Here is a 21,192-nt window from a genome sequence, read left to right on the forward strand (position 1 = left end):
AGATAAGCTTAAGAACCCTGACTGCCTCAAGCCACATGCAATTGCATAGGTCACATGGCCTCACATTATTTCTGGGATTGGCATGGTGCTCCCTCAAGTGTAATTATGTTGTTAAGAACATAAGAAATAGGGATAAGAGATGACCATATAGCCCTTTGAGCCTCCCCTGCCATTCATTATGATCATGGCTGATTTTGGGCTTCAACTCCACTTTTCTGCCCACTTCCCAGATTCCTGGAGAGACCTAAAATCTATCTCAGCCTTAACTATAATCAGTGATAGGGCATCCACAACCCTCTGGGCTAGAGCATTCCAAAGATTCACAACCCTTGGAATGAAGAAATTGCCCCTCATCTCAGTCCTAAATGATCAGCCTCTTACCCTGAAACAGTGCCCTCTTGTTCTCGATTCCCCAACCAGGGGAAACGACCTCTGAGTGTCTACTGTGTCAATTGCCTTCATAATCTTGATTGTTTCAATGAGATCACCTCTCATTCTTCTAAACTCGAGGGAATATAGACCCAATTTACTCCGCCTCTCATCATAGGACAACCATCTCAACCCAGGGACCAATCGAGTGAACCTTCACTGTACTGCCTCCAATATTCTTAGATAGGGAGACCAAATTTCACACAGTACTCTAGGGTATGGTTTCACCAAAGCACGCACCACCCCCCCCGCCCCGTGCAATTATAGCAAGATTTCTTTGTTCTCCAATTCTCTTGCAATAAAGGCCAACACTCCATTTGCTTTTCTTAATTGCATGCTGTAACCTGCATGCTAACTTCTGTGTTCCTTGTACAAGTACGCCCAAGTCTCTCATTTACTAACATTTACAAATTTCCAGCCTTCTAAAAAAATCCTGCTATTTTATTCTTCTTCCCTCAATGAATAGCTTCACACTTTCCCATCTTTTACTCCATCCGCCACCTTGTTGCCCTCTCATTTTAACCTGTCTACATCTCTTTGCAGCCTCTTTATGACTTCATTACAGCTTACCTCCCCATCTAGCTTTGAATGGTCATAAAGGAAGGCTCCCCGCTCCCAGCAGCTTGCTGGGAGGCCACCTCTATATATCTGCCGGTCTACCCGCTCTGTGGGGGCCTGTCCCGATGCTGGTGGGTAGCCATGCTGCTGCCTTTCTCACTTCTGTGAATATGCCATTCTCCCCCGTTGATTTCTACTGCCTTTTTATCAGCCCTCCTGCCTTCTAGCCTGTCTTCAGAGGGCTGATAAAATTCCGGCCATTAACTTCAAGCACTAGCTTGGCAGGAGGGTGGCACACTGTTGTTTGATATCTACAATTTTAACTTAAGGTCTTTTGTTATAGTTGAGTGCAAATGTCTAACATAGGTGTTTGGTTGCTGCCCATAAACAAAGACAGTTCTGCAAGGACAACTCTGGTTGGGAAATAGAGGCTCTGTTGTCTTTGCTACTGAGTTCGCCTTATAGTAAAGTGTTTTGGAAATGCAGTACAACACATTTAGAGCCTCCAATAAAACAAAACAAATGCCATCTAGGTAACCAAATGATATACTGGAAAATAATACATCTTTCTCATCATTTTTTGGAACTAGATATATCTGCTTTGTAATAGGACTGCTTTTGAACAGTATTTATATCAAGTCCTTTCTCTTTAACTTCATGATCAAGGTGAACCTAACCTAAAATTTTTTAGTGCAAGTCTGGAATGGCAACACCACCGCACCCTTTTTCAAAGCTGTGTGTGCCCCCAGTTTCATTTTATTCTTCATCTCATCCGACGCCTCAACAAGAAACTTTGTCTCTTTTAGGTGCAAAGGAACGCAAGCTCCAACAACTCATCGACACCAACACCCACCCAGGACCCTCCACCCCTGCCTGTCCCTCTGTCCCCATGTTCAATGCTCAGCAAAGGACTTAGTTTCATACCCTTACGCCATCATCTCAATGAATTTCGGGCTCTGCACGATACTGAACTCTTCTTCCGCCGCCTTCGTCTCCGTGCTCACTTCTTTGGGCAGGAGTCCTCTCCCAGTTCAACGGATCCTTTTACCCACCTCCAATATTCTCCCTCCACCTGGACCCCTCCCTCTGGATTCTTACCTTCTCTTGATCTTTTCATTGAGAACTGTTGGCGTGACATTAGTCGTCTCAATTTCTCTGCTCCTCTCACCCACTCTAACCTGTCTCTCTCTAAACTTGCTGCACTCCGTTCTCTCAGGTCCAACCCTGACATTGTCATCAAACCCGCTGACAAGGGTGGTGCTATTGTTGTCTGGCGTACTGACCCCTACCTCGCAGAGGCTGAGCGTCAACTCGCAGACACTTCCTCCTACCTCCCCCTGGTCCATGACCCCACCACTGAACATCAAGCCATTGTTTCCAGGACTGTTACTGACCTCATCTCCTCTGGAGATCTTCCTTCCACAGCTTCCAACCTGATAGTCTCCCAACCTTGGACGGCCCGCTTCTACCTCCTACCCAAAATCCACAAACAGGACTGTCCTGGCAGACCGATTGTGTCAGCCTGTTCCTTCCCCACGGAACTCATTTTTTGCTATCTTGACTCCATTCTCTCTCCCCTTGTCCAGTCCTTTCCCACCTACATCCGTGATTCCTCTGACACCCTACATTATATCAACAATTTCCAGTTCCCTGGCCCCAACCGCCTCCTCTTCACCATGGACGTCCAATCCCTCTACACCTCCATCCCCCACCGGGATGGTCTGTTGGCTCTCCGCTTCTTCCTCGAACAGAGGCCCGAGCAATCCCCATCCACCACTACTCTCCTCCGTCTGACTGAACTTGTTCTCACACTGAACAATTTCTCCTTAAACTCCTCTCACTTCCTCCAAATAAAAGGTGTGGCTATGGGTACCCGCATGGGCCCCAGCTATGCCTGTCTCTTTATGGGGTATGTGGAACATTCCTCCTTACTACTGGACTCCGGCCCCCTTTCACAACTCTTTTTCTGGTACATCGATGATTACTTCAGTGCTGCTTCATGCTCTCGTCGGGACGGAAAAATTTATTAATTTTGCTTCCAATTTCCACCCCTCCATCATTTCACATGGTCCATCTCTGACACTTCCCTTCCCTTCCTTGACCTCTCTGTCTCAATTTCTGGTGATAGACTGTCCACCAATATCCATTACAAGCCTACCGACTCCCACAGCTACCTCGACTACAGCTCCTCACACGCCGCTTCCTGTAAGGACTCCATCCCATTCTCTCAGATCCTTCGCCTCCGTCACATCTGTTCTGATGATGCCACTTTCAAAAACAGTTCCTCTGACATGTCTTCCTTCTTCCTTAACCGAGGTTTTCCACCCACAGTGGTTGACAGGGCCCTTAACCATGTCCGGCCCATCTCCCGCGCATCTGCCCTCACACCTTTCTCTCCCTCCCAGAAACATGATAGGGTCCCCCTTGTCCTCACTTAACACCCACCAGCCTCCGCATTCAAAGGATCATCCTCCGCCATTTCTGCCAACTTCAGCATGATGCCACCACCAAACACATCTTCCCTTCACCCCCCCTGGCGGCATTCCGCAGGGATCGTTCCCTCCGGGACACCCTGGTCCACTCCTCCATCACCCCCTACACCTCAACCCTCTCCCACGACACCTTCCCATGCAACCGCAGAAGGTGCAACACTTGCCCCTTTACTTCCCCTCTCCTCACCGTCCAAGGGCCCAAACACTCCTTTCAAGTGAAGCAGCATTTCACTTGCACTTCCCTCAATTTAGTCTACTGCATTCGTTGCTCCCAATGCGGTCTCCTCTACATTGGAGAGACCAAACGCAGTATGGGTGACCGCTTTGCGGAACACCTTCGGTCTGTCCGCAAGCATTACCCAGACCTCCCTGTCGCTTGCCATTTCAACACTCCACCCTACTCTCATGCCCACATGTCCGTCCTTGGCTTGCTGCATTGTTCCAGGGAAGCTCAACGCAAACTGGAGGAACAGCACCTCATCTTCCGACTAGGCACTTTACAGTCTTCCGGACTGAATATTGAGTTCAACAATTTTCGATCATGAACTCTCTCCTCCATCCCCACCCCTTTTCTGATTCCCCACCCCCTTTTTTTCCAATAATTTATATAGATTTTTTTTCCCCACCTATTTCCATTATTTTTAAATGTATTTCCGTCCATTGTTTTATCTCTACCTTTTAGCCTTTTTTGATTCCTTCACCCCACCCCACCCCCACTAGGACTGTCTGTACCTTGCTTGTCCTGCTTTCTACCCTTAATTAGCACATTCCTCAGATAATATCATCACCTTCAACACGTCTTTGCCCTTTTGTCTGTGACATCTTTTGGTTATCTTCACCTGTCACTGGCCCTCTATCCAGCTCTACCTCCGCCCCCCCTCCCCCCGCCCCCCTTAAACCAGCTTATATTTCACTTCTTTTCTATTTTTACTTGGTTCTGTTGAAGGGTCATTTGGACTTGAAACGTTAACTGTGCTCCTCTCCGCAGATGCTGCCAGACCTGCTGAGTTTTTCCAGGTATTTTTCTTTTTGTTTTGGAATGGCTTGGAGCCTGGCTCTGGAATGAAACAAAGTTGATCTCTTCCTTCTTGGGAAACTACAAAGTGAAGCTGATTTATATTAATGAATACATTCATGGCAGCCTTCCATCTCGTAAGACAATGATTTGTGCTGCGGTGGTGAACTTTCTGTTAAGCATTGCCTGGTATGGCTCAGGAGCCCCACTCTGGCATGGCAGTGTGAATATAGATTTTTTTAAAAATATTTTTGGGAATATGGTGGTATTTTGTAAAGAAGGCTGTCTGTGAGTATGTGTAAATAAACTGGGGGAAGGTTAGTAAAGGCAGTTTGTCTATTGGAGCAGGTGATAGATGCATGCATTTGTAATGAGAGGCTATGGTAAAGTTGAATGTACGAGTAAATAGGTTGGCTTTTAGAATTTGTATTAGGTGATAGATAAGGACTTGACTTTTCAGCTGTTCAATTTCAAAGAGATTTTACCCAAAAATGGAGGAAATAGGAAGACATGAAAGATTTTTATATTTTGGAAAAATTGAGTTCAAAGAGGTGCTTAGGACAGTGGAGTCTAAGATCAAAGGGGAAAAGGATATTTAAGGAAAGATGTTTAGTTGAGCTGTAAATAATAAAAGGATGGTAAAAGAGAGAGTAGGGCCGATTAGGGATAATAAAGGGGACTTGCACGTTGGGGCAGGAGAAATAGCAGAGGTATCAAGCGAGTACTTTGCACCTGTCCTTACAAAGAAAGAAGATGCTACCCAGGCTGAGGTGAAAGAGGAGGCAACTGGTACAGTCGAAGAATTTACAGTTGAGAAGAAGCAGGTGTTAGAAAGGCTATCTTTACGTAAAATAAATAATGTACCAGGACTGGATGAGATGCATCCAAGGGTACTGAGGGAAGTGAGAGTGGAAATTGCAGAGGCACTAATAGTAATCTTCCAGTCTTCTTTAGATACAGGAGTGGTGCCAGAGGACTGGAAAATTGTTAATGTTACACCCTTGTTCAAAAATGGGTGCAAGGATAAAGCAGGCAACTACAGACCGGTCAGTTTGACTTCAGTAGTAGGGAAACTATAGTTCGGGACAAAATCAGTCGTCACTTAGACAAGGGCAGGATAATTAGGGAAAGCCAGCATGGATTTATTAAGAGAAAATCATGTTTAGCTAACTTGCTGGAGTTTTTTGAGGAGGCAACAGAGAAGGCTGACAAGGCAATGCTGTTGATAGGGTATATATGGATTTTCAAAAGGCATTTGACACATGCCACACAACAAACTTGTGAGCAGAATTTTAGCTCATGGAATAAAAGGGAAAGTAGGCACTTGGGTAAGAAATTGGATGAGTGACAGGAAACAGAGGGTAGTGATAAATGGTTGTTTTTCAGATTGGAGGAAGGTCTGTAGTGGTGTTCCCTAGGGGTCAGTGTTGGGATCCTTGCTTTTCCTGATATATATTAATGATCTGGACTACTGGGGAGGCGGTGGCATCGTGGTATCGCCAACAGACTAGTATTCCAGAGACCCAGGATAATGCTCTGGGGACCCAGGTCAAATCCTTTCACGGCAAACGGTGAAATTTGAATTCAATGAAAATCTGGAATTAAAAGTCTGAAGATGACCACAAAACCATAGCCGATTGTTGTGAAAGCCCATCTGATTCACTGATGTCCTTTAGGGAAGGAAATCTGCTGTCCATACCTGGCCTGGCCTACATGTGACTCCAGAGGCACAGCAATGTGGTTTTCTCTTAGATGCCCTCTGAATAAGGGCAATTAGGGATGGGCAATAAATGCTGGCCAAGCCAATGAACAATAAAAAATCAGGACTGAGGTGGTCAGAACATGATTTCAAAATTTGCAGATGATGCAAAGTTTGGAAATGTTCTCAACTCTGATGAGGATAGTCTCGAACTTAAAAAGGATGTTAGTGGATTGGGCAGACGAGTGGCAGATGAAGTTCACTTCGGCAGGAAGAATATGGAGAGACGGTATAAAATAAAGGGAGAAACTCTATATGAGGTGTAGGAACAGAGGGACCTCGGTTTATAGGTACATAAGTCATTGAAGATGGCAGGGCATGTTGAGAGAGCAGTTAATAAAGCATTCTGTATTGGCTGTGTTGGGGGAGATGTCCTAAGACCAGCTCTGTGCTGAGAGGTTGTGAATTTGAAGCAGCCATCCAGTTTCAAGCCAGAGAAGTCTTTGTTTTCAGAAAGTAGTCTGTTTCTGAACCTTTCTTTCTGCGACTTACACAGCAAAATGAAAGAGAGTGAGAAGTTGCGTGGTATATCTTTACTAAAGTGACAGCTGTTTTGCCTTGCATAATATTACTGGATTTTTATGGTAAAAATCTATAAGTGAGCTGTTGTCAAGTGGGTTTTTTGGGAAATGTTTTGTAAGACTGTTTTAACTGTGTAATTTTAATCTTGTGTGCTTAAGTTTTTTTTTCCTTCTTGTTAATAAATCTTTTAATTTTAAAATCCTAAAAGTGTTACTGGGATTCTAAATTTCTGGAATCAGTATTTTTCCCCATACTTTCAAAATACAAAAAAAAGTTATGATCAGTAAGACAAGTTTCCCTCTGGGATTTGGCTTGCTCAGCTAATAACATTGGCTATAGTCGTAACAGCAGACTCTGCTGCATTTGCTGCAGGGAAAGACAGTGGGCTGAGAAGGTGAATGATTTGCTTGCCTTTGTCTTCTCTGGGCCCTCTTCGTGGCCAGTTGAGTGTTTTGTATCTGCTTGTCTCTTCCAAAGTCTTTCCAAACAGTCAGCCTCCGGAGGTCATGGCTGTCAGTGACTGTCTCCCAGTTGTCAGTGTCATTGTCCGCCATGTTCATATCTCACTTGCAGGGGAGGTATGGACACCTTGGAGGTTGTGATCCAGTGGCTGATTCACTGTACCGATAGCCTTTGGGTATACGGCCATCATCCATCTGATGAACGTGGTCAAGCCAGTACCGACTTCGTTGGCTTAGCAATGGGTGTATGCTGATGGAATTGGAGCGCTCCAGGACCTCTGAACTAGTGACCTGTCCTACCAGGAGATGCCGAGGATAAGTCTGAGGCAGCAAAAGTGGAAACTGTTCAGCCTCTTCTCCTGCCTAGCATATGTTGCCCAGATCTCACCACCTTAGAGGAGTCACTGAGGATGCAGGCTTGGTAGACTCGCAGTTTGATGTTCTCATCTAGGTTACTGTTATCCTACACTCTCACTCAGATTGGACGGCTGCAGCTTTTGCAATACGTACGTGGATTTCAGCATCAAGTGACAGCTCACTAGTGATTGTGAAGCCTAGATATGTGAAGCTATTAACAATCTCTAGCGCCACATTCAGTGCTGATAGATGGTGGCATGGCAACATCCTGGACCATAACATTTGTCTTCATGATGCTGATGGTCAAACCAGGTGTGAAAGAGTCTGCTTATTTGCTGCTAAAGGTGTTCCTTAGTATGGAATGCTAGTGTGGCATCGTTAGCATAGAGCAATATCCTGATGAAGACTTGGTGTACCTTTATCTTGAATCTCAGTCGAGCAAGATTGAACAGCTTTCAATCAGTTCTGGTATGTAAGTAGACACCCTTTGTAGATGATCTGATAGCATATGACAGCAGCAAAGGCAATATGCCAAAGAGTTTCAGTGCCAAAACACAACCCTGTTTGACCCCACTGTGCATCTGAGTTCTGATGTTGCCCCATCATAGCTCACCTTGCCCATCACCAATCTCGTGTAAATGCACCAATGCTTTGGCAGCCTTCCGTCTCATAAGACGATAGTTTCTGCCGCTGCAGTCAACTTGGTGTGGCTCAGGAGCCCCACTCTGGTATAGCAGCCTGTGCTGCATTTTTCTGCAGAAGAAGACAGTGGACTGAGAAGGTGCACAATTCATTGGCTTCTGTTTTTGTTGGACCCTCTTCTTGGCCAACTGAGCTTTCCGTTTCTGCTCGCCTCTTTCAATGCCCTTCCAAACTGTCAGCCTCCAGAGGTCTGATAAATGTGGCTGAGCCAGCACAAGTCATTGTTGTTCACCAGCTAGCTATTACAGATGTGTTGCATAGATATTAGTAATGTGTTACAAAATTAAAATTTAATTTATTGGATAAAATTACATCAGAAACCAAAACACAAATGCAAGTGTTTTCTTTATAAACTGTTTATGTTTTCAGAACATCTCAAAGTTCTTCACAACTGGTTAATTATTTCTGAAGTGTTACAATGCTCAGTTGGCAAATTCAGCAGCCAATTTTTGAACTGAGTTTGATTCAGCCATTCATAATAATTATGTATGTTGTCGGTTATTATTTTTAACCTTTTTGTGGTGGAGTCAGCTTTCAGCACCGAGACTGGAGTGCATTAAAAAAACTGCAGTCTTACAAAGCTTGTTTTGATATAAGCTGTACTGCAGTAATGCAAAGAGTACAACAGAAAGTATATAATCATTGTTGCAGTTTTGATTTTTTTCCTTCTGTTTTGTGTTTCAGATTCTCAAAACCAGCACCAATGTTTCTCGATAACACCTATAAGAGATGGTCGAAACTCAAAGAATTTGTTCCTCCATTTGGAATCAAAGGGCAAGGTACTGTTGCAGCAAAAGGTTTGGAATCCTGGATTTGAATTTTGACATAAACTATTTGTGTAAATAATAGGGAGGAGTTTGACCTAACATTTTATTTTGTTATTTCCTCCTCCCTCACTATCCCCTTTTGAAATCAACAGAACAAAGTCATTCTTGCAGATTTACCTGTCACACAGCTAACTGAAGTTATTTTAATTTAGATTTCTCTCTCTCTCTAAGTAGCATTCTTGTTGTCTGAGGATTGCTAATCATGGCTCATGCCATGATAACACCATGAGGCAAGGCAAGGAGACAGGCCCCAGGAACTGCTGTAATGAGTGTTGCGCATGAAAGAAAGATAAACTGCATTCCCTGTAACATAGCAGAGTGGTTTGATATTTTTGATATTCCTTCTGTTCTGATCATTACCTACCATTTATTGTGACCATATTTATATAAGGCACATGTTTAGTGGTTGTACCCTAATAGATTAGTAGATTTTCACTTCTCCAAGGCATTGTTTACAGAAAATGTCATACACATGCCAATTTATGTTGCTGAAGTTTTGTACTTGTATTTTATTGAATATATTTTACTTATAGAATACAAGCTATGAATAATAACTCTGGCTTGGTACCTCAGGGATTATTGTTGAAAATTCTACCAGCAACAATTTATCTCCCTGGAAAGATGAAATAAACTGGCAAGAGCTCATGATTCTGCAAATTGTGTAATCTGTTGGAAAGAATAACTTCACTGAGCCAGAGACACTTTTCTCATTCAGATCCTGAAAAATTTTATTCTTTAATTTAAAAATTTACTGTTGTTTCATTTTACTAGTTTGATCATGCCTTTTATGTACACAATTGTTACAGTCATATAAAGATGACTTTATTTGCAACAGTTGGAGAATATCTTATTAGAAGCATGTTAATTATAATTATATGCTTTATGCTATTTTTATATGATACGCTCACTTAACTGACAGAGGAATAAACACAACAAGTGGGCCTTGTCTACTTCCCTGGTCAATCTACCATTCTCCTCTTCTATTCTTTACAAACATACAAACCCAACTATTGTTGCATTGGCTTATTACCCACTGCTTTCCAATTGCTGACTGCTCTTATCATTCTTCCTCAGTAAAATTTGCAATAAAATTTTCTGTTTTTGTATTTACAATGTACAAACTTGTTTTAGATTGTTGTAAAGGGATTTGCTTTACTAACGTTATCTATGTTGACAAGAGGTGAGGAAACTACAACAACACCTTGCATATATACAAAAAGCATTTCGAAAAATATCCTTAATTTGACAGAAAGCCAAAGAGGAGGAAATATTGCGAACTGAAGAGCTGAGTCAAAGAGTTGGATTTTAAGGAGGGTCTTAAAGGAGGCAGAGATTATGGAGGAAATTCAAGAGCTTGGGGCCTAGACAGCTGAAGGTGTCCAAAGAAATGGAAGATGCACAGGAGGCCAGTGTCACAGGGCTGGAGAGGTTAAAGAGAAAGGAAGGGGCGGGGCCATAGCGGGGTGTGAACATGATGCAAGTTTTAAAGGAACATTGGGGACTAAAGCTAATGCAGTTCAGTAAGCTGATGGGTGAGCAGGAATTTGTGCAGATGAGAATATGGGCAGAGCTTTGGATAAAGTGATGCTTATGGAGGGTAGAGGGTGAGAGGACAGCCTGGATCTTTATGGAGAGCAATGACAGCCCATTTATTTTTTTAAATGGCAAACCAGCTCCTTCCCCTCTTCACTCCACCCCCATTCCCAACCTTTTCTCCAACAAGTGCAAATTTGCCATTTTGTTTACAAAAGCTCTCAACTATGTCAAAGTCATCTTAAGGTAGTTGATGCTGAGTAAGAAAGCTGTAGAATGTAGGAGGGTATCAGCGGACTGGTCAGGTTGGCAGAATAGTAGCAAATGCAAATCAGTACAGAAAAGTATGTGATAATACATTTGGGGAGGAGAAGCAAGGCAAGGGACAGCCTGGAGAACATAGAAATCTCGAAAGATTTATGGTACAATAGTAAACTCTTCAGCCCACCATGTCTTTGCCAGTTTTATAAAAAAGCTATCCGGCCTAATCCCACCTTTCAGCTCTTGCTCTGTAGACCTGTAAGTTGTGGCACCTCAACTGCATGTCTAAGTGTTTTTAAATGTGATAATGGTTTCTGCCTCTACCACCCTTTTAGGCAGTAAGTCCAGACCCCCGTTATCCTTTGGTGAAAAATTACATCTCAACGCCTCTCCAATCCTTCCACCAATTAGTCTAACCCTGTACCTCCAGGCTGTTCAACTCTCTAATAATGGAAAAAGGTCATTCCTATCTGCTCTACCTAGTCGCCTCATAATTTTATACACCAAGAAAATTACCCCTTAGATTCCTCAGTTCCAAAGAAAATAGCCTATCCAATCTTTCCTTGTAGCTAAAATTCTTCAATCGTGGCAACATCCCCATAAATCTCTGTACCTTCTCTAATGCAATCACATCCTTCTTGTAATCCGTTAACCAAAACTATATGCAGTTCTCTAGCTGCAGTCTAACTTGTGTTTTGTAGAGTTCTATCATAACCTCTCTGCTCTTATACTCTAGGCCAGGCCAAAAGGGGAGTTTCAAGTGTGCCCTCTTGACACCTTATCTACCTGCCCTGCTCTCTTTAGTGATCTTGGGACAAGTCATATTCCTCTACATTTCTCAGGATCCTACCTTTTATTATGTATTCCTTTGCCTTGCTTGTCCTCCCCAAATATATTACCACACACTTCTCTGTATTGAATTGCATTTGCTACTTTTCTGCCCACCTGACCAATCCGCTGATAACCTCCTATAGCCGACAGCTTTCTTCCTCAGTATCAACATATTGTAAGATGACTGTAACATAGTTGAGAGCTTTTGTAAACAAAACTGCAAATTTGCAATTGTTAGAGATAAGGTTGGGAGTGGGGGTGGAGTGAAAAGGGGAAGGAGTTGGTCTGTCATTTAAAAAATAAGTAGGCTGTCATTGCCCTCCATGAAGATCCTAGAATAGCAGGTGATTGTTTCTTTTATTCTTTCAAGGGACGTGGGCATTGCTGGCTAGGCCAGCATTTGTTGAGCATTCCACTTGTGGCTGCTATTTTACACTAGCAACATCCTGCAAGTAGCTAGAAGTTAAATGGCCATTCTTGCTGTTTTAGCTAGAATCAGTTGAGGGAAGAATGGTGTCCAAAAATTGAGAGAATCCCTTGCTCCTTTTAGAAAGCCTCATGGAAGCTTTAACATCTCATGCATAGGACATTTTCACGATACAAAAGCAAAATACTGCGAATGCTGGAAATCTGAAATCAAAACAGAAGATACTGAAAAAACTCAATAGTCAGACAGTGTCTGTGAAGAGAGAAACCGAGTTAAGTTTCAGGTCAGTGTCCTTCTGCCAGAACTAGAACATGTTAGTGATGTAACAGATTTTACTTAAGTATAGTGGCAGGGAAAGGAATGCCGGGGTGATGGCGTGAACAAAAGGAGAAGTTGATGATAGGTTGGAAGGCAGGAGGGATTAAATGACAAAATGACAGTACAAGGCAAAAGGAGATGGTATTTTGTCTAGTAAAGAAATAAATAATGAGTATAGGGGAGGCATAAATTGGAATAGCAGAATCATTATGAACAGCTGATGTCTGAAAAATGGAGGTAGAGGTTATGATCTGAAATTGTTGTACTCATTATTGAATCCAGAATGCTATAAAGTGCCTAATTGAAAAGTGAGACACTGCTCCTTGAGCTTATATGTTGAGTTTTGTTGGACCAGTGCAGGATGCCAAGGACAGAGAGGGATTGCAGCAGAGAATTAAAATGACAGACAACCGGAAATTCGAGGTCATGACTGAATGGAAGTGCATGTTCCACCAAGTGATTACCCAATCTGCTTTTAATCTTCGGAACAGAGAGCAGACCACATTGTGACTGGCGAATGCAGTATACTAAATTGAAGGAAGTACAAGTAAATTGCTGTTCATCCAGAAGGACTGGTTGGGGCCCTGGATAATAGGAAGGGAGGAGGTAAAAGGGCAAATGTTGCATCTCTTGTGCTTGCATGGGAAGTGGAAAGGATATTCAGGGCGATTGGGGAATGTACCATGGTATCACAGAGGAGTGGCCCGTGTGGAATGCTGAAAGGGGAGGGGAGAAAAAGAAAGACTTGCATTTATATAGTGACTTTCACAACCACAGGACATTCCAAAGCACTTTCCAGCCAATGAAATTCTTTTGAAGCGTAGTCACAGTTGTAATGTAGGAAATGTGGCAGCCAATTTGGCAATTTGCTCTCTTGCAGAGAGCAGTGTGATCATGACCAGATGTGAAGTTGATTGAGGGGTAGATATTGGCCAGCACATCGGGGATAATTTCCCTACTCATCTTTGCATTAGTGCCATGGGACCTTTAATGTCCACCCAAAGAGGGCAGCTTAACATCTCATTTGAAAGTAGCACCTCTGTCAGCATGCATTCCCTCAGTACTTGACAGAAGTATCAGGTTTTATTTTTGTGCCCAGGTCCTAGAAAATAAGTGTTTGGCATCATGCTGGAAGTGGCAGAAATGGGGTATGATAATCTGTTGAGTGGAAAGTGAGGACAAGAAAAAACCTGTTATGGTTCTGGGGTTAAGGGGAAGGGGTGAGAGCAGGAGTGCGGGAAATGACAGTTGATGTCCTTGTCAACCACGGTGCAGGGAAACCCTTGGTGAGAGAAAAAGAAAGACACATCTGAAGCACTGGTATGGAAGCTGGAAGAGTTGAGATGGAGATGGGGCAACTGGAAGAATGCAGTAGAGTCTTTCCAAGAAGTGGGTGGGAGGAAATATAGTGGAAATTGGTCGATAGCCTATCCCCAAAAATGGAGACAGAGAAGTCAGGGAAGGGAAGAGCCAGATTTGAACCATGGGAAGGTGAGGAAAGAGTTAGGAAGCAAAGTTGATGAAATGCTCCAATTCTTGATGAGAGCATCAATATAATCATCAGTGTGCTGGAAAAAGAGGTGAAGGAGGGGACCTGACTAAGATTGGAACAACGAATGACCACACATCTCACAAAAAGGCAAGTGTATAGGATCCTATAGCAACAGCTTTTATTTAGAGGAAGTATGTGGAGTCAAAGCATAATTCGTTCAGTGTGAGAAAATGTTCAGCCAGGCTGAGGAGGGTAGTGGTGAATGGGGACTGGGTTATTTTCAGGAGGAAAAAAAACCCAAAGCTCTCAGACTATTCTGTTGGCAATGGGAGTACAGAGGGTTTGGAAGTCCCATAGTTGAAAGAAGACAGTTATAGCCAGGAAATTGGAAACTATTTAAATGGCAAAGGGTGCAGGTAGTTAGCATTATGCCACAATTGCGGATTGGCTGATAGTACTCCTTCAATCATTCACTAGAACGCCAGTCAAGATTATGTGCTCAGGCCCCAAGATGAGGTTCAAACCCCCAACCTTGTCGACCCTGAAGTGAGTACTAACTGTGTCTGATTGACAGAATAGGTTGATCTCATATTGAGGAATTGTGACTGGAAATTGGCAAATTTAGAATGTCAGAGGAAAGGTATAATGCAGACCACTATTGTAAAATGTTGAAACTTTCCTTCTAATAGTTGTGTATACTTGACAGTTACTTGATGACCTCCTCATCACTTTATGAATAAGCTTCTGGATTCCAGAGCACCACAAGTATTTTTAAATATTTTGTTTTGACAAAAAATGCCTTCCTTGTCCAATTTCAAGTTGCCTGCTGGAATACTTTGGAAATGTATTGTATTTTATGATAGCCAAACTATTAGATGATAAATTGTACATGTCTTAATGACTACAGAAGAAGCAGAAGTATGCACTTAAGTTATCGCCAGGATTTACCTTCTTTGTGCTAAATAATTCAGATAGTAGCAACAGCCAACTTTTCAGGAATGATACTGTATCACTGTGTTACAACTATCATTCATTTAAATTTTCCCTGTTTCCTCATTTTGCATCTGTAGTTCACCCCAAGATGACTGAATTAAAATATTTTTAACTTGCTTCATGAGAATGCAATGTCAGTCCAATCCAGTTTACTTTAAGGGTACATGTTGCTATACATGCAACAGTTTTGAAAAGCAACACCCCCTGGCCTGTATGTATGAAGCATGATGTCAATATCAGCTTGCAGTGAGCTAATTGGAATATCTGGCAACCAAAAGTTGCATCTATTAATATCTGTGAAATCACCGACTTGCTGCAGTCAGATTGTTAGGATTTTTAAAAAAGTAATTGTTCTTAGGCTATGACCAACACTTTCATGGCTGCATTTATTGTTCATTCCCAGTTGCTCTGCGAAGGGGATGGAGGACCACTTTGAATCACTGCAGTTCTTGTGGTGATGCTGATCCTATGATAGATTAAGACACAAATTCCAGGACTTTACTCATTAGCTATGCAGGATATATATGTTCAGTTTGCACGGTGCGTGACTTGAAGGTGCTGGTATTCCTAAGTCCTTGCTGTTTTTGTCCTTCTCATTGCAGGAGGTTACAAAGAAAGGAGATGATGTTCAAGTAAGTTTGGTGCGTTTCTGTAGTGCACGGTGTAGATCATGCATATTGCAGCCATGGAGCCCCAGTGTTGAGGGAGGGCGCAATTAAAATAAACTACCCTGACGTAGAGGACAGAATTATGAGGAAAAGTGAAAAAATAACTGTGACTCTTCAGGCTTGGAAGGAGACGTATGAGTAGGGACCTCAGTTGCATGGATAAGTGGAATTTAAAAGTCGAATCATGTAAAAGACAAGTTCAGATCCAATGTAAAGATATGCACCTTGCAGAAAGTGTGATTAATAACTGGAAGAAGATACTATATATTGTATAATGGAAGCAAAAATGTTGGAACCATTCAATTTCAATGCAATAAAGAGGACCTCCCAATAAATGCTCATTGAAATAAGAACTCAGAGTCTAGAATCCTCTCTAGACACTTGCATTATTGGGAATACCCAGTAATTTTCATCATATATAGGGATTTAATGAGCTTTGCACATAGTGGATATGTAGACTTCTTTTGTTCAATCTATGTGGGTGACTCTGGCAAGGCAATAGTTATTGCCCATCTTTGGTTGCCCTGAGGGTGTTAAATTCCAACCATCCCCAAGAAGACCTTCTAGTCCAAGGCAGGACAAGAACCTGGAAAAGGTCCTGTTAAGTGAAGTTAAGAGAGAGGAGCAGAGGAAGGCTTCACGCTTAAAGGAAGAATAGTGTGGGACTGGAGTTACATGTATGCAAATCAAGGTACTAGTGGCAGGACCCTTTCCTGGAGGGCATTGATGAAATCATTGGGTTTTTATGACGGTGCATTCATGGTAATTTTCTGGTGCTAACCCTCAAGTTACCAGATTTGTCGAATTCAGTTTCACAATTTGCCATGGTGAGATTTGAACTCATGATATCTGAATTCTTAGCTTAGTTACTGGATCAATGTACCTTTGTTAAGCTTGCTACCTGCATTTTCCTGTGCTGATCACATCAGGTGCAGAGTAGACATAAAACTTCTCTACCTAGCTCTGGGAGCTAGCTTTTGTCGTCAGACTGCTAGAGAGGAGCTTTGAATTAACCCGCCAGTTGGGTAATTGCCATTTTACACCAGTAGGCCAATTAAGGTCCGGCCAGCGTAAGACTCGAGCCGTAGCGCTCACCTGTGCAGGCAGGGGTAGGAGGGAGAGTCGAGGCCAGCGCTCTTTCGTGCATGTGCGCGAAAGAGCGCTTCAATCTCCCTGAGGCCCGGAACTGCCACATGAGGGGACATATTTAATTACGTTTTTAATTACATTTTTAAACCATTTATTTAATCATTTCAGTAGCTATTCAATGTGACTGTGTCACATGAGATGGAACATGTTTTTATATTTTGGAAAAAATTTTTCATTTAATTAATAAAAGCTTTAGGAAACCTCATCCCACTCGTGGATGAGGTTTTCTAAGAAACGTAAAGGCCACTTGACCTTTTTGCCTGCCCGCCAACCTTAAGGTTAGATGGGCAGTGTTAACAGTTCCCTTAATCACTTCTGTAATGGCCTTGATAAGCCACTTACATATTGGCTGGCACACAGCCAATTCTGGCGCACGCCTGCCGAGCGAAATATCGCGGGACTGCGCGATGACGTTGGGATGCACGCAGGACATCATCATGTGTTATTTTATGCATTGGCATGTCAGGCCCACCCCCATGCACCTACTGAAAAATCCTGCCCACTGTTTTTTCAACGCCACCCAATTTTACTGTCCATCGAATTGCATAGCAGGTATTTAAAACCTGTATTCTACCCTATCTGGCCATTCTTTTAGACCAGAGCGTTAGATCAAAATTACTCCCATAATAACCCGGATTTTGCTTTCAGTAGCGAATTGAACAGTGCTTGCTAACCTTGCCAACAACTGCTCTCAGAGGTTTTGTGGGTTTGTCAGTGATGATTTCCTCTACCTGTGCTGGAAAAGACACCAGATTAATGTCTCTGAAGAGGGAAAGAAATTGTGAAGCTCTTGAATTACTGTGATGTGCTGAGTCCAAACCTGGACATATAAAACAAGAAACAGTTTTTAGATTTAAATGACATACAGAAAACTAAATGAAGATTGGGAAATACAGACGGGACTAAGGGAATGTGTTAGGAAATAGAGATAGTTTAAGTAATTTGTATTTGAGGGTGTTAGGAATGAGTTTTAGCTTTAAAGTTTAAGTTTGATTTGTATTTCTCTATTTGTGTGTTAAGAAAAGGTCAAGTTGAGTTTTAGTTTCACTTTAAAAAGGTGCTTGCATTTCTAAAGAGTTTTATGACTCTAAGAGAAGCTAAAGCAAACACAGAAGTAGAAAAAAACTGTGCTGTTGCCTAGCAACAGGTGTCCAGAGTGGGAGGCTCCACCCCCCACACACACCAAAAATCTAAAGAGAAAGCAATTTGAGTTCAGTCGAAAGCAGCTGCCAGGGAGAGACTGGAGCAGAGGGGCAGATAGCAAGTCCCAAACTGAAGTTGAAGCCAGGACTCCAGAGAAACTGGACCCTGGGAGAGGGAGTTGCAGAGCGACAGCAGATTTCCCAAAAGAACTGAAAGATGCCAAGGCCAAGGAGTGAGACAGAAACAGGAGAAAGTCCCAAGAAGACCTTTTAGCCCAAGGAAGGACAGGAACCTGGAAAAGCTCCTGTTAAGTGAAGTTAAGAGTGAGAGTGGAGGAAGGCTTCACGCTTAAAGGAAGAAAAGCTGCAGGAGCAGATTTAAAGTGAGAGTGGCTTGTGAGACGTCAGAAGGTCCAAAGAGACAGCTGAAGATCTGTAACTCTTTTATATGGGCATGTGAAGCAGTGGTGTACTGTTGACACGGCTGAGCATTTGAGAGAGAGTGCATGGAAGGAAGTTTGAATGCATGTGGAGGCCCGGGGGAGAGGAACATCGGAAGGAGAGTTCAAAACCCTGGATCCTCGTAGAAGGCATCTGAGAGAAAGCATCGGTTTGGGAGAAAATTCCAAAGCAAGTTCTTGGAGAGTGGAGTTTGGAAACCCTCGTGTGAAAGCCGGAGTTCAGTGAGACTGGTTGGGGCACGGTGTGACAAGCGTCTGGGGTGGGTGGGGGAGTTGATGAGAGTTCCATAGCATCTGTTTGGGGCGGCATCTATCACTTGGTTTCAGAGTGTGGTTTGCCTGATCACAAGTCACCAATGGGTTTACATGGACTGTGTACTTACTGTGAACATTAGAGTATAAGATAGCTTTGTAACTTATGTTACCCTTACAAATCTGTATATATCTGTAAAGGTATAGTTGTGGGTGAAGGAGTATTGTAATATAGTTCATTTTTCCTTGTTAAATAAATCTTTTATACTTTTGTTAAAAGTTCATTAGCTGACCTCTGTGACTGTTCAATAGCTACTCGCCACGTATCTAAACAAAAAATAAAAGTTAGGGTCGATCAAGCCAGGTTCCACCCTGGTATCAAGCTTGCCAGTAGTAACACTGGCTGGAATCATAACAAGTGAAAAAAAAGAAACTGAAAAATTAAAATAAAAATTATATTATTTTTTATCTTTTTGAAAATCTCCAATCTTAATTTTCTTGAGTGAATGAGACTCCACAATTGCAAAATTATTTTTTCAGGGCAACAGGAGTAATTATCACTTATCACACCACTAAAAATTCACTCCTCAATGCACCAGCCAAAATCTTTTGAACTATTTTTAGTAGAACTAGTGGGCATGTACAGCAAGTTCACATGATTGCAGCCATTTCAATGCCTAGTGCATCAGTGAGGACTGCAGCACCGTATCTTATGGAGGATCAGGGCATCCCAGATAGTAATTTCTGGATTACCATATTTAACTGCACATGTGCTTACTCCAAAAGTTGACTCATTTGCACCCCTCCAGTATAATGGTGAGCACTAACCTTTTTCCTCATTGCAAATTCCAGGTATTTAATGTCATTTAGTTAGTGTCCTGTACCTTGGCATGTTTTTATTTTTTCTCTTTGGATTTTGCTTGTATTGCTTTATCTCATAGTTGTTATTCTGCAATTCAAAAACTGCAAACAAAAAAAACTACAGATCCCATAATGCTGCCTGCTCCCACAAATAATTCGTGAAATGTAATTTGCTGACAGCCTTTCAGGTGTGTTTGTCTTGTTTTTCCCTACATGTAAGTGAAGACAAATGATTGAATCTTGAGTAGATTCATGGACAGAACCTAATACTGTGTGTTTCAAGAGTCAGAAGAAATGAGGAGCCTGCACTGCATTTGAAGACAGCAGGTCTGAAATGCAGTTGTATTGTACATAACACCACTTTATTATGACATTCTTTTATCACTCTTAGTTTGCCAGATAAGAAATATGCATTATGTGGGCTTATCATTAAGCAGGTGGATAAAGTATAAAAATTTTGTTTAGAATAGGTAATAAGCAGAAGAAGCAAAGACATTCTATCTAGATACTGTTGCTAGGAGTTTTTCTGTTAGCTGACTAGCTATTGGCCAGATTAAACATATATTGTATCAAAAATAGCTCTCAAATATAAAAACATTGCAATATCATTATGACACTCTGTAGCTTATGCCTTAAATCTTACATAAACCATAATATCTAAGTACACTGTAACCTCTCCAGCCCGGAAAACTAGTGCTAGGCAATGCCAGTTGTCCGGAAATTTTTTTGAGCAGACTCAAATATTATGTCGACATTATTGACATCATTTTAGTGCAGTCCTTTGGGAGTGGAAACATGGAAGATACACTATTTGGATAAGTAAAACAATTTTTATTACAGCTTTATAATGTTTCATCAGAGATTTATGTTTCAGGTAAATACTTACATCTACAGTGTTTTCCAGTTCATATACTTGTGATTGGGCATTCTAACATCCATAATCCAGAAGATTTTGAAATACAGAAATGACTTAGTCACAAGCATTCCAGACTGGAGAGGTTACAGTGCTCAGCACACTCAATACAAAATGCAAGAAAGCAAAATGCATATTTTCTATGTTAAAAAAAAATGATTCTGTCTCTGGACTTTCTTTACTGCCAACCACCTCCTTAAACCTCTCCCCTCTGCTCCATCCGCCCTAAAGTAGATGCAAGGTGCTCATGGAGATTTTTTGTCTCCAAAATGGAGATCATTACTCAGTTGCACACCCCCACCTCTTTCCCCCCTATCTCTCTCTCTAGTTTCTCCAACATCCATCCCTGCCATCTCCAGACACGTTTTGTCTATGAGATATACTTCCTGCTTCCTTGATCTCATCCCACTGAGTCCCTAAACATCTGTCTCCCTTTCCTGTCCTCTATATAAACTGGCAATGTAATTCCTCTTTTACAGTACTTGCTTCACCTTTTCAAAACCACAGTCATCACTCCCTCCTTTGAGGTTCTTGAGCACATTCCTTGCCAGAATCGTGGTCATTTCTCTGGAAAATCTCATTTTGAATCCCTCCAATCAGGCTTTCCCCTCTCCTACTGTACCAGAATAGTCTTAACCAAAATCACAAATGGCTGTCGCTGTGGCTGTGACTGTGGTGCATTCTCCTTTCTTATAGTCCTCAACCGCTCTGCAACTTTTGACCAAGTCAATCACATTATTCTGCTTCAAGGTTTTTGACCTGTTGGCCA

General features: G+C 42.2%; 1 protein-coding gene across 11 annotated transcripts in view; it reads left to right on the plus strand.

Moving 5' to 3' along the window:
- st3gal3a (ST3 beta-galactoside alpha-2,3-sialyltransferase 3a) overlaps positions 1-21,192 on the plus strand; it is a 681,850-nt gene that overhangs the window by 411,518 nt on the left and 249,140 nt on the right. For 7 of the 11 annotated variants that reach the window (XM_078560881.1, XM_078560878.1, XM_078560887.1 and 4 more), the window contains one exon: positions 8,980-9,092. In XM_078560881.1, coding sequence (XP_078417007.1) covers positions 8,980-9,092 — 113 coding nt within the window. The remainder of the gene's footprint in view (positions 1-8,979; positions 9,093-21,192) is intronic. The other 4 variants (XM_078560883.1, XM_078560884.1, XM_078560886.1 and 1 more) reach the window with 1 other exon arrangement.

This window comes from Cetorhinus maximus, chromosome 17, assembly GCF_964194155.1.
Source record: "Cetorhinus maximus chromosome 17, sCetMax3.hap1.1, whole genome shotgun sequence".
Lineage (NCBI taxonomy): Eukaryota > Metazoa > Chordata > Chondrichthyes > Lamniformes > Cetorhinidae > Cetorhinus > Cetorhinus maximus.